The sequence below is a fragment of the Anopheles arabiensis genome, chromosome 3, assembly GCF_016920715.1.
Source record: "Anopheles arabiensis isolate DONGOLA chromosome 3, AaraD3, whole genome shotgun sequence".
Lineage (NCBI taxonomy): Eukaryota > Metazoa > Arthropoda > Insecta > Diptera > Culicidae > Anopheles > Anopheles arabiensis.
The window spans coordinates 12,184,172-12,211,163 of record NC_053518.1 but is presented as its reverse complement, the minus strand read 5'-3'; the positions used below and the strand labels follow the sequence as shown (position 1 = coordinate 12,211,163).

The following is a 26,992-nucleotide window of genomic DNA, read 5'->3' as shown; positions in this document are numbered from 1 at the left end:
AATCAATAACTATAGGTTTAACAACTGTTCATTAACAAAAATGAATTTCTGATCTGATCTGATCTGATTGAACTGATTGCCCATGTGCGCCGTACGTTTGAACAGCTGTCACAGTTATGCGCACGGTTAAGCCGCCCGCCGGTTAAACCGGCCTCCGGATAATCGACGTTCTACTGTACATTTCATTGCAATAAGCCTTACATATAGCAAAAATCTTAGTTGCTTTTTATCATCTCATTTTCTTGCAATTAGTTCAAACCCCTTCGTTTGAGTAATTAAAACATTGAAAAAAGGAAGTTCTGAAGCGTCATATAAAACCTCTTAATTGACAGCAATGTGCTCGTGCCATCCACCAGCTGTCAACTGTGTCAAACTTTGCCCATTGGGCAGTGCGGTTCACACAGCTAGCCGAGAAGGTTCCGCTGGATAATGTTTACTGTTTAATTTTCCCTGCACGCGCAACGAGACGGGTTCACGGCGAATCGGCCAATCGGCACGCCGTGTTGCGAAGGAACAAGCATTTCCTATCGCTGGACAAACCAGCTGGCTCAGTCTGCTTGTGAGTGTGTGTTTGGGGCCGGAAACCCCTTCGTTTGAGTAATTAAAACATTGAAAAAGGAAGTTCTGAAGCGTCATATAAAACCTCTTAATTGACAGCAATGTGCTCGTGCCATCCACCATCTGTCAACTGTGTCAAACTTTGCCCATTGGGCAGTGCGGTTCACACAGCTAGCCGAGAAGGTTCCGCTGGATAATGTTTACTGTTTAATTTTCCCTGCACGCGCAACGAGACGGGTTCACGGCGAATCGGCCAATCGGCACGCCGTGTTGCGAAGGAACAAGCATTTCCTATCGCTGGACAAACCAGCTGGCTCAGTCTGCTTGTGAGTGTGTGTTTGGGGCCGGAAACCCCTTCGTTTGAGTAATTAAAACATTGAAAAAAGGAAGTTCTGAAGCGTCATATAAAACCTCTTAATTGACAGCAATGTGCTTGTGCCATCCACCATCTGTCAACTGTGTCAAACTTTGCCCATTGGGCAGTGCGGTTCACACAGCTAGCCGAGAAGGTTCCGCTGGATAATGTTTACTGTTTAATTTTCCCTGCACGCGCAACGAGCAGTGTTGTTAATTGTCGACATTTTTTTATGATATTCGCAGTAAGCGGGTGTCAAAATCATTTTTTTATCATGATATTCATGGTTACCATGACACGACTTTCCAAAAGCGACAATCATTTGTGCATTAACAATCAATGCTTTTGCGATGACATGATTGCAAAAAATGTAGAATGAATGTCATTTGACATTTTTCAGTGAAAATCCAGAACTGCTTAATCGTGCATTTACCGATACTAAGCCATTAGACCACTTGATATTTTCACTCAGTGAACCAGGAAATGGTGTTCTCTTACAGGAGTATAGAAATTCACGCGAAAACACGAAAAAAGGACCCATTTTCGATGAAGATCTAGTTCACTTGAGGTACGGCAAAATCAAAAAGTCAAATGATTGTAGCAGAAAAAATATCATCGTGTCAAATGAATTTTTTTTCCGTGATTGTCGAATGAATGCGTGGATCTAGACTGCGATGCTTCAAAACGTATCATTTTGTAAAATTTTATGTCGACGACTATCACCGTTCACAACACTGGCAACGAGACGGGTTCACGGCGAATCGGCCAATCGGCACGCCGTGTTGCGAAGGAACAAGCATTTCCTATCGCTGGACAAACCAGCTGGCTCAGTCTGCTTGTGAGTGTGTGTTTGTGGCCGGAAAACACAGCCGCACTGCGGAATGCAAAGAAGTTGGGTTAAGGATTAGGGGAGTTGTGTGTGTTTTTGTCTGTGCTGAATTCGAAAAGTGAAGGTGGAAACCGTAAACCGTGCTCCGGCAAACGGTGTAAGGGCCAAGCGAATCGTTAATTGGAAGCCTTTAGTGAGTGTGTGCGGCACTAGGCAGTTCGTTCGTTCAACACACATACACGAAACAGTGTGCACCGCCTGCTACAGTAAACGTGCAAAGGCTGTGAATTTGTGAATTGCAAGCGAAAAACGAGAATTGTGTTGAGTGCTTGTGTGCGGGCAACCAGGTCGCTACTTGGCGCAGTCCTTCCTCTCCGTCCCCTGTCCCTGTGTGACAAAAAATTGCGTGAAGTGTGAATTCAAAATTCCTCTAGCAGCAGCAGCAGCAGCATGTCGCCCGCATTCCTGGCGGTTATCGCCGTCATACTCTGCATACTGTTCCGGATACTGAACGTCAGCAGCACGCCACAGATCCCCAGCATCGTCTGCAAAGATGGCCAGTTCATGGAGTGCTTCAACAAGATTGCCCCGATGCTACGGGAACCGTAAGTCATTTCATTGTGTTTTGTGTGTGTTTCGCCCCAACACTCCCATCTACCCAACGGAGCAGCAATTAGCGCTGCCGCTGCTCCCATTCATCATTCTGAAAACTCCACCTTCCTCCACACGTAGCGGCGCATATTGGCTTCCATGTGTGCGTGTGTTTCCACGCCTTTTTGTTTTGATTTCGCATTTGCACTCGCTTCCTCTCTGCGCCGTCGCCTATTTTCGCGACCGAAGGCCAAGCTTTCCCTCGTCAATGGAAGCGTCTAGATGGAAGAATCCGTTCATACGGAACCGTTTCTGTCGCGTGTGTGTGTTTGTGGAGTTGGTGGAGATGGAGAGGTGTGGAGCCGAGTGAAGGGATGGGTGTGAAGGGACAACGCAAAAGCCCTGAACCCTGTCTCTTTCTCTGTACGCATTTCAACCCGCCACCAGGCACAATGGGGCGATTTTGGTGCAGCAAATTCAAAATCAAAGCAACCGTTGCGCTGGTGGAAGCTTACGGTCGCCTTGGAGACGACCGATACGCTGTAGCGGAAGCGCTCCATTCCCCAAAAAAGGGTTCCCTTCTGTTGGGCGGCAACCGTTCATCCCCTCCACCCCCCCTCCCCCTCCCTCCTGTTTTCTTTGTGTTTGCGCACACGTCGTTTGATGGAGAAAGTTCCAAAAACGTCGCAATAACATGGGCATGGAAAAAGGGCGTGAAGTCGAGAAAGGTGCAGACAATCGGCCGTGTCCGTGTGTTGCTTGTTTTTCTTGTACACATACACACACACTTCGGTGTACGGCTGGGCAACAGGAAATTGGACCATGTTTGGGAATTACAACCAAATTATCATACAATTCACGGGAGAGACGAGACCCGGATCGGATGCACCAGGGGAGGTAGTCAATTATGCGGTAAATTATCGTAATAAGATATTGGAAGTATGGAGAGAGGATCGTTTGGTGAACTGCTAACAAAAGTTAGCACGTTGGTAAAACAAATCATGCCACGTGGTTCTGTAATTTGTTCAATGTTTTATTGCACCTTTGAAACTTAAACAAAAAATTAAAACAAAAATATTATATTGATGTAACGATGGTTTGAGAAACAGTGATGTTACCTCAAATGGAAACTTTATATAGTATGACATTAATAATGCAATATTTTAAGGTTTGTTAGGTTATTTTTTATTTAAATTATTTTAGTTTTCATTATAATCTATTATCATATACTGGTTGTTTATGATTTGGTCTGGACACACTTGCTAGGACACGTGCTAATGACCAATGTACGTATTGTTCCAAGCATATTATCGGTGAAATAGATTCGCCAGATCTATTGGCAAAATGTAGTATAAATATTCGCCCTAGAATGCTTCGTAATTATAGATTAATAAGAATTAACCGTTCAAGACGTGTGTATACTGAGAACGACCCTGTTACATGTTATTTGACTGCCACCTATCTACAAGTTTTCATTGATCCGTCTTAATTCTTGTTCACTGCGTTTGATTTGCTGCTTGTTGTGTTAGTATTTATTACAATTATTTAAGCTTACTATTTACTCAGTGACAATGCAATTAAACAATATTCATATAGCCTAGAGTAGTCTACATAACAATTCGCAGCTTTGTACAATCTCTAATTAACTACGGACCTATCTGAAGTAGACAACATAAATAACAAAGTAAAAATATCGTACTAAAAGGCTGTTATGGCAAAATAATAAATAAATAAATAACTTAAAACATCATCAAAACGTTAATTTATCTTCAGATAACACTCAATAATGTTGAGATTCAAATATCTGAAATAAATAGTAAATAATCGGCATAAAGTTTGAAAATGAGTTGTTTGTTTTTGTTAAGAATGGGCCGGGAACCAAATCAATCACTAATAAGCCGCTACTAGCATATCTTGTGTGGTGCTATTAGATTTGGTAGATGGAATTGGAATCGGTATGTCAAAGCCCGTTTAACAGAAGTTACTACAGCTCCAAAAATGAATTCGGACCGCCCTATCTAGATTCTGTACCGAGAGGAATTTAACTGTCAGAGAGCTAAAACAACGTAAATAAAAGCCCATTTTCAATTAAATGGAAGGCTGAACAAAAGAACAGACATGCTTTCTACGTGGTAACAAGCGTTTGAGTCGATCAAACAGAAAAAATAAAACCAATTACATTGCAGGTTTCCTGCACGTTACAGGGTTTCCCACGATTTATTGGTTGGTTCCCATCAAATTTTGGTGGGTTCTCATATTTTTTTGGTACGTTCCCACTATTTTTTGGCCGTTTCCCAGAATTTTTTGGTCCAATCGTATTGATATCCAATCAGAAAATACCAAAAAATTATGGGAACGAACCAAAAATCTATGAGATACGATCAAAAAATCGCGGGAACGCATCAAAAAATCATGGGAACTGACCAATAAATCGTGGTAACCCCTGTATTACACTAGAGACAAGAATTCGAATGTCATACATCTCGCTGTGATCGATTTTGACTAACAAATTCTAATTCCATCTACCAAATCTAATAGCACCAGTAAAGATTCCAGTTCGAAAAGCAGGAACAATAACAGAGTTACGTAAAATTACGGAATAAATCCAATCAAATTCTAATATGCGCTTTTTTACAATAGAACAAAACGTTGTGGAACCTTACGTTCATTTCCGATACGTAAGATAAAAGTTAATAGAAAAACCCCTTTAAAAACATAAAGACATAATGCTTAAAATTAAGTATCAATTCGTAACATTTAAGATATTCGTTTTAAAGGTCGATGTCGAAACGAAAATTTAATTTTGATTGCTTATTTTGGAACATTTTAAGCTTGATCTTTTCTCTTTTCACATCCTTATTGTATGTGCTCTCCTTTGCCGTGATTTATTTCTCAAGATATATTTGCTTCCATCCCATTGAACGAGATCTGCAAACGTTGTAAACAACCTTAGATGATGTTGGTGCAATATTCCATGTGCTTAAATTTACAACGCATGCAATAAAAGCACCCCCCCCCCACCCCCTCTTACACCCTTGGAGAATGTTCTCGTTCACACAGATATTGGTAGGGGGAAGGACCAGTCGCCCTTGCGCCAATGCCGCAGCTGGATGCGTTTCCACGGCACGGCACGAAAAGCAGAACCGGTTGTGTAAACGGTTTGCCGGCGTTTTGGTCGCGTTTTTTTCTTTCTTTCTTTCTTCCTCTCCACCGTTTCTAGGTCAGTTCCCCATTGATGGCTAGCGGCGGCGAGGCCTAGAATGCGTCAGCAGCTTACCCTCTATCACTTACTTGCAGTAGCGACGGCGTCAGTAGTCGAATGCAACAATGTGTAGTGGATCGGATTAGTCGTTTTTCTATACTCCCTTTTTATCATTTCCTTTCTTCTAAGCAATGTTTTGTTCACACAGTTTATTTAAAGACTGTGTTTCACATGCCCTTTCGGACGAATCACACACATATGCGACACTTACATCATTCGTGTGCTGCCTTCGCACACTTGTCATACGACTGATAACGACACAGCGGGCTACGGCTGTTCTAGAATACGCTCACTTATCACACTTCTTTAAAAAAACATTTTTTGTCGACGGGGCACGCTTCGTCAGCCAGCGACACGTTACCTCCGTCCAAAGTTCATACGGATGATATCATCGTCCGATCGGTCGCGTCTGGCTTTTTCGTGTGACGGTGAGTAAAGTACAAACTCGGCTTAGCAACTGCCAAATCCGCGTAAGGAAACTGGGTCCGGCTTCCCCCGCCTAACCTTAGGCAATCATACTCGGCTGCGGGTTTCGCTGGGTGGGGCAGATGGAGAATAAAGCATGATGATTTGTTTGTTTTCATTTGCACCAAAAATGCTGCGAACGATTGGAAGGCGCAAAAATGCAGCGAAAGCGGTGGCAGCTGGAATGCATAAACCAGCAGACGATTAAATATTCGCTATTTCGATGAATATTAATTACATGAGCTTACAGCGTTTGGTGTTGAGATGAGATGAGAGAGGCCTTCTTATGGCGTACATTACTTGAAGGCATTTCATTTTTGTGATTTCTGCATGTCCGGGAGGAGAATCAGTGTTGACTGATTACATTCATAAATTGATGTTTTCAAAACATTTTTTTGAGATTTAGCTATTTATGTCGATCGAATTCTTTGCATTTTCTGGCACGATAAAATGGTCAGCATTCCACGATGAGTGGAATGGCTGCAATGTTTTAATCTTATTTCAAACATGAAAAAAGGAGACAACCGCAAGCTTTTGCAAAAAACACTGACCTGAGAAATTCTTGATTAAACCAATTGTTGTTTGCTGTAAAGCTAGCCTCACTTCGCATCATTTACTGTCAAACTTTTTCATTTCCAAATCGATCTCAGCGCGCACCGGCATTTTGGAACAGAGCTCACGTTTCCAATCTAATTGCAGAAAGGCAATATTTACCCTAACACCCCCTGCACCTTCGTTAACCTGCCGAATTAGTTGCACCTAAGTGGCGAAACTTTACCCGTGCTACGAGATCAGCCACCAACGAATTGGTTTGCGAATCGCATGCAATGCATCGCAATTCCTCTCCGTGAATTCGTGGTGGTGTTGGTAAATCCTTGACCCTATGGTCAACCCCCCTATTGCTAGTGCAGTGCAAAAGTTGTAACGAGTTTAGGTAAATGGGAAAACAGTGTTTGGTAGTTTAGAGCATCAACATCTAGATAGTTTTTACGGTTCTTTTTTTTCTTTCTTAGCTTCGGACTGTAAAACAGTAGATACAGTTAGAACTGGGTTTGATCGTGACCTTTTGCGCGAAGTTTTACAAGCAACCTGCATCAACAAATAATTTGTTCACTGGTACAACTTTAAGGAAATGTAGGATCTTACAAACTTATTTCATTTCGTTATGTGTAGTCGTGGACTTAACAAAATTTCACAACATGAAGGGATTATGTTTGCCACGTACATTTTGCCCTAGACATGGTCAAGACTAGTCTTAGTACTCCAAGCTTAACTCTGAGAGTGTCCTTCAGACATTGTTCTTTTGCTGATGAGACGTTGCCTTTTTTGGGTATTTACTGACAACCAAATACTCTGTCTTGTGATGTGCTAAAAAAAAATTAGATATATGGCCATCTACACTAGGTCAATGTCAGTAACAATTTTGGGTAACGTTCGATGCATGGCCAACTCTACAGCATTTGCTAGGAGCTGTTAGGTGCAGTTAAATATTGGACTCTTTTGGAGATGTGTACCCAGCCCGGAACTTTGTATCATAATACTACGACACTGCACAAGGGTCGTCATTCGGTTTGTGATAATTTTAAGAAACAAATGAAGTCAGTCTGCCCAACATCTCTATTAGAAAAACCCTCCTTAGTATAGAGAACCGTAACCTTAACGAGTGGTGTGTCACTTAAATCGTTTTTTCCCGATTTGCTCCGAGTTGAATTCATTTCCCTTGCATATATTCCAATTTGAATAGCATTCGAATTCGAAGGTTCGCTTCGGCTCACGGGGATGCCATCCGTAAATTCCTTACATTTCAAACAGCGGAAGGAATAGTAACACATCCGTATCGGATGCAAAGCGGATACACATTCAACGAATATTTTAACTGGACGTGCAACATTCTGGGCATATACGAGAACATCTCGTTTTCACGTATGTGATAACATGGTTTCAAAGTCAATTGGAATTTATAGTCATAGACAGAAGCTTGTTGGAACATTTGAAGATGATTTATTAGCAACTAATGGGATGTAACAGCAGATACAGCAGAACCGATAACAACTTAGTCTAACAAATTATTCTTTATGAAATCTTCTAAAAGTAATTGCTCTTATCTCAGCTTGCCTGATACACGGAAGGACATGAGTGAGACTTTTTTATGTTTTTTTGTTGGATGACCAGTCCATATTTGGCGCTCGTTTTCCACAAAGATCCCTTGTGAGTATGTTTTATGCATGAGTTGTTTATCATTATTCCATCCACGAATTGGCCCACCAAGCCCTGGCGGCCCGGGCTGTGCTCGTTTCGATTCGCCGATAAGATCGATATTGCCAAGGTATCACAACGGCGCACTATCACAATAAACACTTCATGTGTTGTTTTGTCACCACACGGGCGGCCTCCATCGAGCAGGATGATGAGTGTTATTGTGCAAACAACATAAGGAGTGTGACAAATTGTTAGAAAGCCGTAGAAGACTTGGGTAAACAATGGCGAACATATGTGACTTTGCTATGCTTTTACTGTTCTTATAAGCAATTTGTATTGAACTCATATCAATTGAATGAAAATGAAAGTGCATGGCTAGTCATAGCAGCAGCATACGCAATTTTCCCAGCCTCAATGTTTTGCGTCGCCGGTAAAGAGATAAGAAGCCAGCTGTTTCTGTCCACCGTCGCCGACGCCATTGTTCCGCCTGACTCTGTGTCGATGATTGTCCTTCGACAGACAACAAATACGCAATTGGAGCACCTGGTACACCTGGTTTGGGGATGTTTGCCGCGTTTGTGCTTCCAGATATAGTATTCCCGCCTAGGGAACGCCCGGGTAGCGTTCATTTTTTCACCTTTTGGGAAAAGTAAACCATTGCCAGCGGAACGGAACAAACCGGCCACGGCCCAATGCGTCTCAGTTCCTTCGGTCTGTCTTCTGTCTCAGCCGAAAGTATTGGGAGAGGTATATTTTTAGCAGTAGCCAGTGTTGTTGTTGTTGTTGTCTGCCGTGTGCGGTATCTGAAGGTCTGAAGGTTCCGACTGCCAACCCAACTCAAGCCCCCGGCGTCCCCCACGGTATTCCAGGGTGTTCTATGAGGAGTTTCGGTTTCTCGTACATTCCCAACAAGCGAACGATCTTTACTGTGCGTTATCAATGGTGTGTGTGGTGAGTGTGGGTGCGTTGGTGTACGAAAATAAAAACACCTTTAACAAGCGCGCAAACCACCGCCAGAGGAGCGGAGTAATAAACCGACCCGCCAAATCGAGATACCCCGTTCCGTTCGAATCGAACACTACTTTGGTGGTCGTGTGGCTGTCTACTAAGCGGACCGCGCGCGATTAGAAGGTTCGAGAAGGATGATCAATCAGCGACCAACGGTCAAACGGATTTAGACAAAAAAAAAAAAGAAAGGAAAACAAACATTACCACAAAGTGTAAGCGGGAAAATAATACTAATCATCATTCACTACTAGCACAACACAACAACACTAATGATAATTAACGTTCCCCTTCCTATCCGACTGTCTGCGCCGAGGGATAATTTATTGCCAAACAAGCAGCCCTGATTGTACTACTACTATCCACTGCCCACGACTACAATCCAACCAAGCCGAACAGCTTCTGTTCACCACAGTCATCCACCAAAGTGTTTTCTTCACCTTTTCGCCATTGCGGCCAAGTCATTATTCAAACTTTTACTTTTCGACGCTCTTTACTGCGCATTTTAATTTTTGCAAAGAAAAGCTAGCCTTTATGCATTTTTTTTTTTTTTTTGCAATTTCAATCTCCCACCGTAAACGACCGGATAATTGGTCGGAAAGTGAGTTGTTGCCTGCTATAGGAAGAACTTTTCCAACTGGATGACATTTGCGGGAAAAAAAGTATCAATGTCTGTGGAAGGCACTTGTTGCATTTCGTCTAGCGTAAGCAATTATGGTCATTTGAATGGCTTTCCCTTCAACCTGTGGAGGATAATTTTTCTTTGCTGCGGAGTTTTTTTCATGCCCGGTTGGAAATGGTTTCGTTATGATCTAGAGCGACAAAAAAAAAGCCGGAAATAAAATACAGACATGTTTTATCGCACTCAGTGGGACTATTTTTTCACTCGAGCTGGAAATGTGAAGCTTGGGTGTCGTTTCGTCTATAGATCGATAGCTGACGGCTATAAAATTTATCCCAATGACCCTTAGGTCAATTGACGGAACGTGTGCGAAAGCTATCGAAGGCGAAGCGGTTTATTGCTGCCGCATTAGTAGCATTTTCAATGATTGATAGCAACCTAGGCACTTTGCCTGTGTGCGGGAGCACTAACTGCCTTGCTTGAGGCGTTTTTCAATTCTTCGAGGATATAAATGCACATTGTTATGTATTGTTTAAACTCCCTCCAGAGCCGATAACTAACTAACTCAATTCAACTTTCGCCTTTCAATTGATTCGTTTCGATAACGTTGAAAAAGTGACTCGGTAGTACAACCGCATAAAGTCGCCTCATTCACTCCCTGTGGCAGCCGCAACCGTGTACCACTGGTAGGCATTGACAGTGAAAAACTCATCAAACAATCTGCCTCCTTGCGCGACTGACTGACAAGAAGGCGTCAGCTGGCAGGTTGAACAGAGGGCTATTAGCTTTCTCGAAGCTTTACATCAATCTAATTAACGGAAGCTTGTCACAGCAGGGTAATTTTAAATTCGCCTTTAAACACTCACTGTCAGCGAGGCGGCAAGGTGTAATGCGCATCGGTTTTGGGGACCGTTATTTCACCCCTGGTTGTGGGAATGCTAACATCACCCACCTACATAACAGCTTCGGTTTCCCATGACATCCTCGGAAGAAACGAGCGGGCACTGTGCCGTTGGGAGCACGTTTTCACAGCAAACGCTCCGACGGCGGCAGCATATCAGAGATACGGCAGTAGCCCGGTAAACGACGGCAAATCCTACCGCTCTCTCACATGTTCTCGTTCGTGCGGCACAAAGCCGTCGTCGGAGCGGTTTTGTATTTCAATTAAGTAATGAACCTTCCCAAACCCGGTGGGATCGCGTGTGATGGTGGGCACAACATATGAGGTGACATCTTAACTCAGGAGCACGATGGAGCACTAGGTTGATGGGATCCTTTTGTTGTGCATGACAGTGCAGCTTGAGTGCAAATTGAGCTCGTAATGATATTTTTGAAGGAGAGAAAGCGTTTATAATTTGGTTTCTATTAGCTAGGAAAGTCCTGTTGAAAAGTAATTGATGTAACATTGATTTTTTTCATTCATCAATATGATTTTATTGTCTGAATTTTAAGTGAAACGAATTACTGCATTGTTAATTTACCAAACTGTCTGAATTGTCGTACAGAGTAGCAAATGTCGATAAACATGAAAATCATATTGACTTATCAATTAAAATTTGAGTAAATATCATCATTTGTAGTCACCGAAAAGATTTTTTTTAAATTTTGGAAGCTCATCCACAATTAGAGGTTCACAGTAGAATCGAACTTACAACCAGCGCTGTTATACACGTAGAGCTTGGCGCGACGCTAACTTACCCCTGCACTGGATATACGCTAAAACCTCAACTGTTTCGTCCGCGTCAAGTAGGCACGCTTCATTTTAAACGAATTTAGTGTTCAACTGAGCTTATGATGCATTAACACCGGTCCATTGAAAACAACAAATCAAAAGAATATGTTTTTATTGCCATAAACCTGTCGAAGGGACGTTATTACTAAATCATAAGAAAATAGCAATAGCACTTTCATGCATTGCAAGCATTCCCACGATTGAAAATTTAATCTTTTACAGCTCATTTAGCATCTCCATTCAGTAGTAGAGACGCCGCATCCTTTTCACGATCGTTCCCTTGAAAAGCGGTGGCCGGTGAAAGCACAATTTCAAGTGGACCGATTTACACACACAAAAGAATTCCGTGTGACGTAGAAGGAGCATCATCTGCTACAAACCCACCACCGACTATATTGGTCGCGTGGCTACCAAAGGGGGAAGAGAATTATCACAAAAATACACACAAACACACACACAGACACCCACACAAATACTTTTAGGTCCATTGTAAGCCTGATGCGGCCGAACGGATGGAAGCACAATCATAATAATAATGGTCCACCGGCCGCCCCTTCAATGCACTTGGCCGTGGTCGCGTTCCGGTTACAGTCCGGGTGTCGTAGGTCTCTCTCTCGCTCTCTCCCCGGTCCAGAGGACAAACGACGTCACACGCCGGGTATTGGTGTGTGTAGAAAGCGAAACGGATCGCGCTGAGGCAGCATTAAATGTGCCCGGCTTGACAAGAAGAGTGTTCAATAAATTGAGAGGAAATAATGCGGAATGGGAAAAAGAAAGGAAGCCGAGGAGAAAGAGAGTGCCTAGTACTAAGCGAGGTGGAGGCAAAAACCAACTTGATCGTTTGAACAAATGACCAATTTATAGATACACAGCCGCCCGGCACACTCTGGTCTTCGTGGGCGATTGCGAATGGGCTACGGAGGAGCGAAATGGAAATTCTTTTACTTTCCATTGAAGTGAAATAGGAATTGGTAGAAAAGCGACATCTTCAACCATTCATGCACGACAGTTTTTACCCACCGAAGCGTTGCTGCTGCCGATGGCAATTGGTACTTTTCCATCACACGACGGTTCAATGTAGCTTAGTGATTCGTTGGGAAGAAGGCCACAGCCAAGTGGGGAGGCACCAGAAGGTTATGACAATTTTCCAATCGATAGCCAAAATACTAACCCACACCTAACGGGGAGTTTTTTTTCTAGGAAAAAGCAAAACGCTTTTTCTTCGAGCGTTTACTTTGTCCTCCAGCGAGGATACACAATTTTCCTACGCATCGAAGAGGTCAACGTGTTGCGCTCCCCCGGGCAAGGACGCAATGGGTGCAATATTCGTGTCGTCCATTGGGTAGCGTTTTTTTTTTCTCTCTTCCGTTCCATTCCTTTTGATTGGGGGGGAAAAAAGAAGCTTCCATTTTGTGCATCAAAGCACACACCACAGGCCCCAGGCCCTTCCAAGAAATGGCGTACGGAGCGAGCTAACGAGATTCGGTTGATTGGCTGCAAATGACCGATGTCATCAGCCCCTGCGTGTGCTGTGCACAGTTTGCTCTTCAATGCTACCAGGATTTGCCGTTTAATCTTTCAGTTCTGATGCGCCACCGTTCGCTATCAACGGGCGAATGGAACATTCTTTCCATCACTCTTATCCTTATCCGCAACGAGTGGAGTATATGAAGTGTTTAATTACTTCAGGAAAAGCCCACCAGTCCCTTTATACGAAACTGAAATCAACGCCACCGTGCAAAGCCGCGGACTGCGGAAAGATTTTTCCTCACTTGCTCTGGGGTAAAGTTTCGTGGCTTTATTGCTTAAGTTTTCGCCATTTTCTTGGCGCTGGCGTTAAAGGTCAGCTCGTTATTCCCTTTTCCTGTCGCCCTCCCTGTCAATAATGGGGGAGGGAAAATCCTTGAAATAAAAGAGTGAGTGAGGACTCCCCTACTATCGTCTTGATTGTCTTGACGAAGTGGTACTTCCGTGCAGAATGCCGGTGAAAGGAAAACTGACAAGGGTGTCTCTTTCTCGCGGGCCCTCTGTGTCTCAAGCTCCGAGCTGGCTGGTGTGAATTTGTTGCAGGATGGAAAATTTAATTGACCTTTCAATTATCTTGCCCGCGCAATCGAGCTTTCGCTGGGTCGTGATTTGATTGTGATTTCTTGTTCAGCTTTTTTTTACGTAAAGGTTAGTGCGGATTTGCATGCGATAACAGTTGGAAGTGATTGTATCAATATTTATCTGTATTTTAAAGCCTATTAGAGTTATTTCACTACTTTTTCCAATCTGTTATTACTTTGACAAAGCGTATTTCCGACGCTTTGTGACCCTTTCCTATTGTTTTTTTTTGTTTGCCAAGGGCACCGACGCCGACGGCCAATTCGATTAGTCGAACACGTGAAAAGCCTCGGGAGTGCTGAATCATTTTCAATTTACTCTAATTGAGTCGAGTGCATGGATCGAGTCGAGTGTGTCACCCACATATGGTAGTAGGTTGCTTTTGCGCCACGTTATTTGCCATGGTTGATATTTGCGACGAGTTTTTTTTATTCATTTTTCCTCAAAAACTCCACCATATTTGTTGCTGTGCTGCTTCAGAATGGATCCCCTTGCTCCACGAGAAAAAAAAAACGGATCCTCAAACATTTATTTGATTCTGAAGCAGTGCCTCCCGCACAACCGAGGTGGATGAAAACTTCGCAACAACAATAAGCCAGTCAGGAGGCCTATATGTGTGTGTGTGTGTATGTAAGCAATCCTTGTTTTTCCAACCAAACTGCGAAAAGGCACAAGCGCACAACCTTTTGAATAGTGTAAACAAAGAATGTTTTCTCTCGTCTCGTAAAAAAGGTCATGGAAAACCTTGAAAGTCGTCGCGTAATAATCGTTTAGTAGCGTCTGGGCACACACACACAGCTACACAATTCTGGAACGCAATATGTTGTGCTGCGTGCGCGCTCTGGTAATTCATTTCCCAAAGTCCAGAAACCTTGGGCAGAAGGAAGCGGAGGAAGTCTCGCAGTAAAGTGGAGATGTGTCGAGCGTCTTGTTTGGTGCCACTTCTGCGAGTGCCGAGACAAGTTTTTCACGTCCGGTGGGACAAATGTATCATTGCATCTGCACATCGTGTGTGTGCTGCCTGTGTCACGCGGGCACCTGCAGTCGGATATGCAGCCGGTGTGTAAGGATGCGATACTCTGCACAATGCTTTGCACACATGTCCGGGCAAGTTTCTCCGACAGCGGGCGACGAATGTGCCTCGAAGCCAAGCAGCTAAAAACGAAGGAAAAATATGCTCTTAAGGTTTTTTTTCACAATCCCGTTCTTCCCCACTAATGTTCTTCCTTCCCCTTGCAGCGATCCTTTTCCTTGGGGGCTGAGTGTCGAGTGTCTGGGCAGAAATTTTCTTTATTATCTCTTTGAAAAGATTTCAGCATGAAAATGGACACCTTTAGTTGTCGGTCGCGGGTGGTATAAATGTCCGTGGAAAGTCGTCGGAAAGAAAAATAAATCAAATAGAGGAAACCTTGGATCGTCCGTGGGTCTGTGGAGTAAGAAAGTTGCCGCGTGTGCTTATCGAAATGGAAAATAATCATTTTGAAAAATCTTGTTTTCCCCCTTTTTCTTCCCCCGTTAGGTGTGTGATCGGCGCACGTGGAGCGATGTGAAAGGAATTAAATTACAATCATTTTATCCGCCACCAGCCAGCCGGGTCAGCGAGCAGTGTGCTACGCTCTTTCTTTTATGATTCTTTTGCTTTTGATATGAAGCAACTTTAACCTCGGGTCTGTGTTAAGCGCTGGAACCAACGGAACCAAGAAGAGTTTAATACTGTTAAATTTTTAATTTTGTCAGTGCCAGGGGGGAAGGAAGTGAAAAGCGGTAAAGGCCCCCGCTATGCTATGCCGGAAGCAGCAAGTTATGCTTTAGATGCTATGTGGAACAGTTTCAACAACAAAAAACGGCCAAATTTAGGACGTTTTCCCCCGTAGTTTATGGTTTTTCCCGTATGTGTGCGGAGTGTCGAGACCGGCACTGATGCTCGCGACATAAAATGCATCAGAGTGCAACGCTGGCCGGAAGCATTTAGATGAAAGAAAAGAGAGAGAGAGATAGAGGGAACGAGACAGTGACAACGAGCCAATGTGGCAGAAGTATGTTGGACGCATGCATGATGGATCGGACGAATGCTGCATCGTTCTTTTTTTTTTGGCGAACGTCCAAACACGGTTTGAACTATTTTGTCTTTCATCTTTTGCCGTGGGTGGTGGTGGAGAAGGAGGGATGGAGGCAGCGGCAGTTGCATATGTTTCGATGTTGTTTCTAGCGGCCCATGTGTTAGCCCCGAAACTCGTGCAAATGCGGCATGATAAATGGTGCCCGGCGTACTGTGAGTTGTTTATTGTTGTGCTGTGCTGCGTTTAGGTGTTGCAGTGGGTTGCACATGATGGGCACATGATCAGCGCTTTATGTTTTTTGATTATTTTTTTAAGTGTGAAAATGGGTTTAATCGCTTTTCTGGGCTTTATTGCTCACTTTTAGTAAGGACATGTGTGTGTGTGTGTGAATTTGAATGAAAAATGCCCAATTAATTTATAGAAGTGGATGACGAGGTGTCGTTTTATTTTAGAAGAAAAAGTATATTTTTCATAGTTTAATAATTTAAAGTCCTACACATTCATCGTTCAATCTGGAGTATTTTCTGAAAAACTTATTAAATTGTAAAAAAAAGTTTTGCAAATTATTTAATAATATTGTTAATAACTGTATTTTCGGAGAATTTCTTATATAACAACGCAATCATTTGTCTGCTGTGATAGGCTTATTAGTTTTAAGTAACATGAGCATTAACTGGAAAATTAGATCTAATTACAGGGTTTTCCAGGAATTCTCATAGTTGTGGGACACTTCCTTGACTCTTTCCTACTGGAAGTGAACGTCATATGTTGGAAATTGGACTCTATGGCATCCTTATTAAACAGGCTCCTTGGAAATTCCTACTGGATTTGTCCGACAAGGGTGCTACAGAGCCCAATTCCCATTACATTAAGTTCATTTCACGTTAGAAAGAGTTCATTAAGTGTCCCACGGCTATGAGAACTCGTGGAAAACCCTGTATGTTGACCATGAACTTTAAATTCGATTAGCATTAAATTGATCACTGATAACGATCTCTGCTAAATTGAAATGTAACTCTAATGCGCACCATAATAATCGCGAAATGGCTTTAACATTGCAAAACAAAACACACACACACATACACAAATGATCCAATTTGCTAAGCATGCAAAATCTCGGTGCAAACAAAACAGCCAAATCGTAGAACGATTCGCGAGCAAAATAAAGCCATCTCAAGAGCTTGCCTGTAAGCAGAAAGGGGAAGCCTTTGACTCGGACCCACCGTACTACCGAAATCCAAAATCGATAACGCAAAGCTCTCTCGTCAAGTCGTTCGGTTTTAATACCCATTGCCCATTAGCTGCTGCCGAAGCTTCCGTTTGTTTTTATCATCAGCAACATCATCATTATCATTAACCGGCTCAAATGGTCTAATCGGCTTTTTGCAGTAACTTAATGTGTCTTTGGCAAGCGGGCATTATGTGTCTTTTTAGCCTGGGCGCTGCCAAACGAGATACGAGATACACGATTTGCCCGCTTTATTTCTTTCCGTTGGTTTTGTTTCACCTCTTTGCCTCAGCGTCGATTAAAGGCTCCGTACTCCGGTCGGAATAGACTTCTAAATCCGGTTAAGCGATCACGCTATCAGTGGCGTGATTTTGGTTTGTTTCGTTCGCTCTGAACGGGTCGTCTGTGCTGTTTCTCTGTTCTCTTGAGCGATAAGCGAACCTCATGTGCCAAAATTTAATTGGTGATAACCGGATTCAAGCATTAATTTTTAATTCATTTCTTCTTGTTATGTCGCCGTACTTGAAGCTGGATTGTGATTAGCGCTTAGAAAGGCGATGAACTAGAAACACGTGTTGTAGTTGCAATGCCGCTTACTATCAAGCTGTCTGTGACTTTGAACTAAAAGGCGCCAGGAAAGCGGTTTATTGCGCAGTGATCACTATTTAATAAACCAATTAAGGTCTTAGGAAAACGACTATTTTAACATCAATGAAACTCTTTCTTTAGAGACATGTCCACATTCTAACCACTGACTGCTTCTTAACTGCAATATCCGGAGAAACAATATCGATAACTCTTGTCGTACAAAAAGACACTCCTCTTGCACGCTAACGAGAACCTGTCCTTACCCCAATTGACTATTATCTTGCTATATCGTTACAATAACGAATCAATCCCGGAAGCATGCCACCCCACGTACCCGTTGGCTTGATACCACCATCCTCGCTTGCGTGGCAAACCGTCTTCAAGATTGCATGCTTTGGTGCTCTCCTTTTCAGTTGTATTTCCGATTGCAATTATGATAGCGCTGCCAACTGTCGGTTTTATCGATGGTGAAGGTAGCAGATATTGCTTACTGATTACATCTATACCTTATTTAATCGAATTGCGCTGCCGGAGTTGGATTACGTTTGAAGTAACGAAACAATAACAGTCAGGGAAATGGTAATGAAGCAATGTTTTTTCAATAATGTTATGCTTCAATATCAATTCAATATAATAATTACTCGAATGTTTAGACTTGTTTTGAGCTCTATCTTTGGTTTTGTCTATTTCACACAAGACAATTAATTTGATCGTTTTAATCAGTACAATTCTAAGTTTAAAATTGTTGTTCCAAAACATGTTTTTTTTAATGTAAAGAACATTGTCTTGAAGTAACTATGAATTAAAGTGTATAATCAATTAGTCTTTTTAATGAATCTCTATAATAAAATTCTTTTTTTTTGTATTCTACTGTATTTTGTCTTCTATCGTTTTATGTATTTATTTCTAAAAGCGTCCTAAATCTGCCTGCTAAAAATAAACAAACTTGGCTTAATAGATCCTTGACTGAGACTCTTCAATTTGACGTAAACGTCCTACGCGAACATGCCGGCCTATACAGGCTTTGCCGACTTTATGCAGTACCAAGTAGCCGGATAGTCAGTCTTTAATACGGGAGGACGATCCATTCTAGGATTGAACCCACGACGGACACGTTGTTAAGTCGGTCGAGCTACAGGATACAGGATACAGGATCTGTCTTTAGGCCAGAATAAAAAAGGCAGAAGTCAGCTTCAAGTTAGGAATCCAGCTTCAAGCTTCAAGTTTAGGATTGGTACAGGTTCTGAATCATTTACAAAAGCGATATGCTAACGAATCAATGTCAGAATCTTGAAAGGCGCTGGACTGGCATGGATTTAGTTAAAGTACTGATATGGATACTAGGATCGATATAGGATCAGATCCAAAAATCGAGATGGAATCAGGATTAGTTGCAGAACCGGTATGTCCGGTGGTGGTGTCAGGGTCAGTTCCAGAACCCTTTTTTCATCTATTCTTCAATTATTTTGTGTAGTTTATTGCTAAAAAAATCAAAGTCACGGTATCTAATAATCTAACTCTATTTTCCGTGTCTGCTCAAATCCGCCAGCATACACTGTACTGAGAGTAATTTTAATTATGCTCCATACACCAACAGTTGTAACTAATCAAACGTGCATGCCTTAAATGTAAAGCATCCGTTCATTTGTTCGTTTACTTCTCGTCTCGTTATTGCATAAAGTAGCTATTTTTCTGCAAACCCACTTCCATTTGCCGATGACGTAAGCCTCGGTGCAGTGAAGTGCAGTGCAATAAAAGACCCTTCCCTTTCCGTCCCTGTCGAATTTTCACCCTTTTATCCATTCATTCATGATGCAGCGCTCGCGTGCAAACCTGGTGAATGATACACATGCGTTTGCATTTGCTCTCGGTCTCTTAGTTATCGTTGTCCATTTACTACTGCACAGTTCGGCGCCACCTTTCCACCAAGTCATCAATGCATCCATCACATTCATTACGATGCACCTGCGCATCAGCTGCAATGAGGAAGCGAGAAGATTGCACATCATGTGCACGGACAGCACAGCAGTGCCTTTTCCTCCATTTTGTCCATTTGCGGCCCCGCTCTTTGCGCTAGTTGTGGATCGCGCCCCCGGACATTGTTGTTTTCATCGCCCCCACCGCCTTTGCTTAACTGTTTCGTTTCGTATTTCTTGTTCACCAAGTTGCTCTATTGAATTACAGTTTCGTACATAGTGCTCGCAAATTTCTTCTCCATTTCTCTCTCGCTCGTTTCGTTTTACTGTGAGCGTTTTTTTTTTCTGTTGCTCTTTTTTTCATTTGCCGTTTTCTCTCATTTTCATGTGTGTTTCGTGATTGTTTTTTTTTACCTACTTCTTTCTGTATTGTTATGCTTGTCCCGTCCCGTTGCAAGCTCGATTAGCGGTATGTTTCATACCTAACTTCCTCTTTCTTCGCTTTCTTCGCGTTTATTGTGTAATGAATGAGCAAAAAAAATGGCAAAGCTGTTTTTTGTGTTTTCTTTTGCACACCCGGTCTTAATGTTGCTTTGACATGGTTGGGTCATTCAACCGATGGAGTGCTAAAGCCTGATGGTGTGCACATATGAAGAAAGGCTTTCTTGATTATCATTTAAAGCGAATCTTATGTTACCTTTACAAGCGGTTTAGATTCAATAGCAATGATTATGGCTGTTGGATATGAATTTGCTGTTGTTTTCATTTTAATCAGTTGTGAATTTTAATTAAAATGTATAAAAAATGATAATATTTTGTCTACCTACGCGAATAAATGTAACTAAAATGAGTTGTTTCACAACAATTTCGTCAATTTCTCCTGTTGACTTTGTCTCTATAACATAATTTTACATACCTTCATACACCCAGACTGTTTTGCTCCATTTTCATTTCCATCACATCCATCGGTTCAATACTTAATTCGATTTAATTAAACGTCATTCCACTACCTTACGGTAGGTTACAAAATGGGACGTTTGCCTGTCGTCCAGCTAAATTCCTTTAATCAGTCCCGGTGGGAAACGCCAGCAGCCGGCTGTCCTACTTCTTTGCCGTCTTGGCAGTGAGCCCCATCAAGCCCCAAGCAACGTTCCGCACTTGTCACCTTATATGCCACGTAGTGGTATGTCTGCTGGAAGGCAATATTCTTCTCCTTGTTCCGCGATGTTATGGGTGGAACATCCTGCCAACCTTAAGCCTAAGGACAGCACGTGCATAATCCAGTGTGTCGCTAGGAGCTTTCCGAACTGGGAAGCGTAATAAACCATACATGAGCCGCTGGACGCTTCCTTTCTGCCCTCATAAGTCGTTGTCCGTGTCTCCCTTATATCCTTACGAGTAATGGCTTCTGCCGGTGAGTGGGTGCCTGGTGACACAAAGCATACCATAAATTTCGGTACGAACAGGAATGAACTGTGTGGTGGTTGGGCTTTTAGAGTGCCACAAACCGTGCAATATCGTCCAATCGGCCGAATAAATCTGACATTTTATTCCCTGTTGGCCTTTATGTTGCGCTCAACAAGTAAATCTCCCGCGCTTGTTTTCTCTTTTTCCGCCCTTAGTATGTGCGTTATGCTTGCTGTGCCCGAAGCAATGCTGCACAGGATGGGAAAAATGGGGAACCGTGCGAAGCGCTCATCATCCTCCAATCTGTGGTCAGTGAACGGAAATTGAAATGGTGTGGAGACACGCACCAAACTGGGCTGGTGGTGGGGTGGTGCTGTTGCCTCTACTCTACGCCATCCACATCAATTTAAGGGCCAATGTTATTCCGCCCGACCACAACAATCATTGCACATTATTGTTGCGTGTGACATTTTTGGGGTCATCATTGATTTCCACCTACGGCTCTTCCCATTTCGACGATCTAGCCAACTCTGTTTGGGGAAATTTGCAACCAATCTTGTTTTTCGGTGTGGCATTCCTGTCAATGGAATAATGACGCGCGTGTGTGCCGTGCGGTTTTGACGAACCGCCTTGGGGTGAATTGGGGTGTGCCCTTATCTAACACACAACTCACCCTCGTTGCTAACCACCGAGCTCGGGAGCATTACTTCATTTTTCGGAAAATTGCTGGAGCTGCCAAAGGTACGAAGAATGTGTATGTGTGCGCTTGCTGCTGCTGCTGCTGCTGGTGGTGGTTTGGTAAATTGAACCGGCGTTTCGTGGAAAATCCATTCCCAGTACTAGGATAGGGGAAGATTGTGGGGGGTTTGTGTCCTCCTTCGGCATGGGAAATTTCTCCTTTCCTTGTAGCTCAGTCGAACGAGGAGGACAGAGCCTGGTGCTGCTGGAGCAATTGTTCCAGGGATTTAGTGGGGCTTTCTATCTTCCAAATTGTCGTCGACGATGGACGCACGGGATCAGCCCGTATAGATCCTCGACCGTATGACGTTTGACGCTTGAGGATGGTTGAGATAGATGCTGAACAAGATCCTTGTTGAAGGATGGATTTCAATTTAAGTTGCAGACAGTTTTCTATTAAAAGGGATTGTACCATTGTCAACCAATCGTATTGAAGGACTAATTCGGCACAATCGTATTTACTATCGCGATGGATGAAATGTGGAGTCTCATCATATGACACGGTTCATTTCAAATTACATCGCTTTTTACTTGTATTGTCTTCTTTTCATTTAATAATTAAATTATTCCAATAACCCTTTTGTGAACTTCGTTTTGATTGAATTTATTAAATGTCATCAAAATGATTCGCGGCAAACGTTTGAACTCTGTACGTTACTCCAAAACAAAAACAGCAACGACATGCTTTTAATTAACTTTAGCTTTCACTGTCCATTGTCCTCAGCTCTCCAACCTCCAGGGGATTGCTTCCGTTGTGTGTCATTTTGCATAACAATCATTCATCATCCTCTATGACGGCTCTGTCATTCATAGTCGCATTTAATAAAGGGAGGAAATAAAAGTCTAATTAATTATTGAAAACACTCTACATTGAAGGGACTCTACCTGTACACTTCCCTCGCCATTACATCCTTTGGCTGGTTGCAAAAAAGGGAAGCAAAAAGCACGGTAAATACCAAATAAAACCAAATAAAACACGGTAAATTGGACAAATGTTAGGCAATTTAGGGCAAGCGTAAAATGTAAACCAAACCAATTTCATTGTCGATTAGCTGCTGCCTTTCATGCTGCCCGTCTGAATGCGTCGAATGCCGGAAGTGAAAAATAGGTGCAAATAGCGCGCAAAAAAGGCACAACACCGTAGGTATATCAAGAAGAAGAAAAAAACAACTCTTCGCTTTCTCAGGTTTGCTAAAAAAGTGTAAATGAGAACAGAAACGAAGATGGGAAAAAGAAATACATCTGGTGTGTCCAGTATGCCCCAAAGACATCCCTTTGGCATTTTGCTTTCACAGGAGCGCTTTTGAAGCATTTTTATGTTCAGCGTCAACCGAGGTATGACGGCGCGAAACTTCATCAAACAGCAGTGAGATGACTATCCGAAAGCAGTAATAAAATAAAAATCCCCAGGAAACCCTACAGGGTTTTGATAAAGTCAAAAATACACCGCAGCGCCCGGGCCCGGGATTTGTTCCGAGGATTTGTGTCTGGCGATCTCCTGGCCGAAAGCGGATCATGATAAACGATTCCATTCCTTTTTTTGTGTGTATTTTAGTGTGCACATTTTATCCGAATCAGAGTCTGACCCAAAGCCAGACGGTGAAACGAGCTACTAACTGCTGTTACGCCCCAGGACACCGTGCCCTTAATGATGTCCAAGCGCCTGTCTGTGTCCTTGGTTTTGTGACTTTCCTGCTGGCGCTTCAGCCAGTTGTCTGGCTGGTGGGATTTTGGAGAGATGCAAGCGGTGCTGGATGAAGAAATGACAACACACTGGGAGCTTTCCTAAGCTCCCCTACCCGACCGGACTCATGTAAAATGTAACCGGATCGCTGACTCAATTAAATTTTACAACGCACAATGCAGCGCCACGCTTTGTGCGGGAAATTCTGTTGTTGCGACAACAAACACGCCCGGTTGTGTCTCTCTGTGCAGTGTCGAATTAATTGCTTACCCGTATCGCTTTTCAGATGGGTGGAACAAATGTTTAAAATGTCCGAAATCTGATAACGTGACAGTGGTGGGATTAAATTACTCCGGCAACTATAATATGAAAATTGAAAGCGTTCGTGCGTGCTGGAAAGCAAAGGAAAAATCTAGAATTGAATTTGTTTTGTCCAGGCATTTCATTCCAAGCAACCATTTCAATGTCATCCAGGCAGAGCGCTTACACTTACGTGACAAGAACACAAACATACAACACCTGTGTATGACACGTCCGCAATCGAATGAAGTTTATTTTTTATTCATAAAATCACTCTCAATAATGGGCTCCCCTCTATTGTCGCCCTGTGCGCCGCTATCGGTTGGTCCGTCGATGGGGAACGAGTTAATGGAACACGACAAGGGGGGCTATCCTTTCCTTTTTCCGACTGTTGCCACACATCAACCGAATTGTCATCTACGATTGATTTCGGCATTTCGGCAAGAACGCATTTCGTATGCTAGTGCTGCCGTCCACTTTGAAAAATGGCCCTTTCTTCCTTCCGACGTGCAGGAATAGCCGGGACACGGGAAGGAAAGGCGTATAAGATAAATCATTCCTACACTTCCTGCTGCTTCCTCACTCGTCACTATTGGCAACAAATGTTCTTTCAATTTATTATGCATTTGTCGTCGGTGTAAAAGTGTGCTGACGCACAACTGCAGAAGAAGAGGTGGCGTTGGTCAACACTCAATCTTGCTTCCGCCAATATAATGCATAATGCGCAATCACACAAGTCTCCTTGGCTGTCGAATGCCGGATGTGTTGTTTTTAAGCAGGTCGATGGAAGAGGGTTTTTTATTGCGAACGTGTTGTCGCTTTCCATAATAGTGATGGATACGGTTGGCAAAACTCCGGAGTAGACACCGCCCAGCATTATCCGGAGTCATTCAGAATCGTCTGGAGCCGTCTGGAATCGCGTGGAGTCGTCCGGAGTCGGCCTTCAAACATAACTACTGTATACGAAGTGCACACGCAAAGTGAAAGACAAAAAATACAACGAAAGGAAATGCCTCATCACAAGCAAATTGCACGTCATGATCCAGTTGACTCTAACAGACTCCGGACGACTCCTGACGCCCCTGGACGACCCCGAACAACAACCCTTGTCTTCGAACTTCGAACAACTCCGGACGACTCCGGGCGATTTCGGACGGCTTCGAATGGCTTCTGAACGACTCCGGACAACTCCGTACTACTCCGTGCGACTCCATACGACTCCATACGACTACCACTCCGGACGACTCCGAATGGCTCCAGACGTTTCTGAACAACTCCGGACGACTCCAACTCCAGACGATTCCAACTCCGGACGACTCCGAATGGCTCCAGACGTTTCTGAACAACTCCGGATGACTCTGATTCTGAACGACTCCGGACGACTCCAACTCCGGACGACTCCAACTCCGGACGACTTCAACTCCAGACGACTTCAACTCCGGACGACTTCAACTCCGGACGAATCCATCTCCGGACGACTGCAACTCCGAACGACTCCAACTCCAGACGACTCCAACTCCAGACGATTCCAACTCCGGACGACTCCGAATGGCTCCAGACGTTTCTGAACAACTCCGGACGACTCCAACTCCGGACGACTTCAACTCCGGACGACTCCAACTCCGGACGACTCCAACTCCAGACGACTCCAACTCCAGACGACTCCAACTCCAGACGACTCCAACTCCGGACGACTCCGAATGGCTCCAGACGTTTCTGAACAACTCCGGACGACTCTGATTCTGAACGACTCCGAACGACTCCAACTCCGGACGACATCAACTCCGGACGACTTCAACTCCGGACGACTTCAACTCCGGACGACTTCAACTCCGGACGACTTCAACTCCGGACGAGTCCATCTCCGGACGACTGCAACTCCGGACGACTCCAACTCCAGACGACTCCAACTCCAGACGATTCCAACTCCGGACGACTCCGAATGGCTCCAGACGTTTCTGAACAACTCCGGACGACTCTAATTCTGAACGATTCTGGACGACTCCAACTCTGGACGACTCCAACTCCGGACGACTCCAACTCCGGACGACTTCAACTCCAGACGACTTCAACTCCGGACGAATTCAACTCCGGACGAATCCATCTCCGGACGACTCCAACTTCGGACGACTCCAACTCATGACGACTCCAACTCCGGACGACTTCAACCCCGGACGACTCCGACTCCGGGTGGAACTAATGGTTCCCGCTTGACCGGAGTTGGAATCGAACTAAAAACATTCGTAGTAGGATCGGAGTCGTGGAAGCGCTCCAGGGAGCACATCATTCCATAATCAAAATGCATATCGAAAGGTGGTCCCTTGCCGACGTGTGCTTTATCAGTATCGGTCGATGCTTCCGAAACGTTCAATGTAAAGTGCAATTGCATTTAATGTTTAAGTAAAAAAATTATTTGTTTATGCACTAAGCAATCTATGGAAAAGCGTTTGCAGGCTGTACTAAATTCCCTTTGAAACATGGAGCCTAAGCAACTCCAAAGAGAATATTTATACCGAAATGAATGCTTTGTTTTGGTCATAATGGTCACCTTAAAACCCTTTGCAGTATGTTTAACAATCTATCATCAAAGTACAAAAGCTCTCCCTTATCTCTACTTTTAAGCAAATCACCACCTTTAATGCGAGTGACAGTGTGTGCCCTACCCACCGATTACACACTCTCTCCCAAACCCCGAGTCCTGTGACCCACTCTTCCACTGACCATAGTACGCCATTTGACACCCGTTGGCGCCAACACAGTACGACCGTGGCGTGAATCAACGGATGCGTCGGGCTCGATAGCGCGCGCACACACACACACACCGGCAAGCAGGCAGCAGCAAATTGCTAACCTGAGGGAAAATTATAACCTTTACCCCTTGGGTGAATCGATCGAGCGCGCCACTGTGCCAGCTGTTGTCGTTGTGTGGAAAACTTTGTTGCCTTGTTGCCTTCCAAGCGGAGGGTGAGAGAGATGTTTGTCCAATCGGTTCTTTCTTGCCAGTGGAAAGGAAGCTCACCACCGGATATAGTTGCGATTGGTTGCGGGTGTTGCGGGGATATTTTCCAAGACATGTCAAGGTTCCAAGATCAGCTATCCCGTATCACGGTATGATAAAAAGTTTCCTGGGAATGCTGGCCAGCTGTGTAAGCCACACGCAGCAGCCGGATGCGACGAGAGTACAAAAAGAAGTTTGTTTTTCCGCACCGCACAGAGGAGGTACGGATACTTTGTGCCGAAGCAGCAGCGTTACAAGATTGGATCTGCTTCGTGGAAGGTTACACTGTTTGGTGGGTGGGTTTGGGATTTTGTGCGAGTGATTTCGATGCACCCAAACCCAATTCACA

General features: G+C 43.7%; 1 protein-coding gene across 1 annotated transcript in view; it reads left to right on the top strand.

The window, feature by feature from the left end:
• The first annotated feature begins 682 nt into the window (after nt 1-682).
• The window catches only part of LOC120901978 (abhydrolase domain-containing protein 2), a 32,586-nt gene continuing 6,276 nt past the window's right edge, over nt 683-26,992 (top strand). Inside the window, exon 1 of the mRNA XM_040310385.1 lies at nt 683-2,347. Coding sequence (XP_040166319.1) covers nt 2,193-2,347 — 155 coding nt within the window. The 5' untranslated portion in view covers nt 683-2,192. The remainder of the gene's footprint in view (nt 2,348-26,992) is intronic.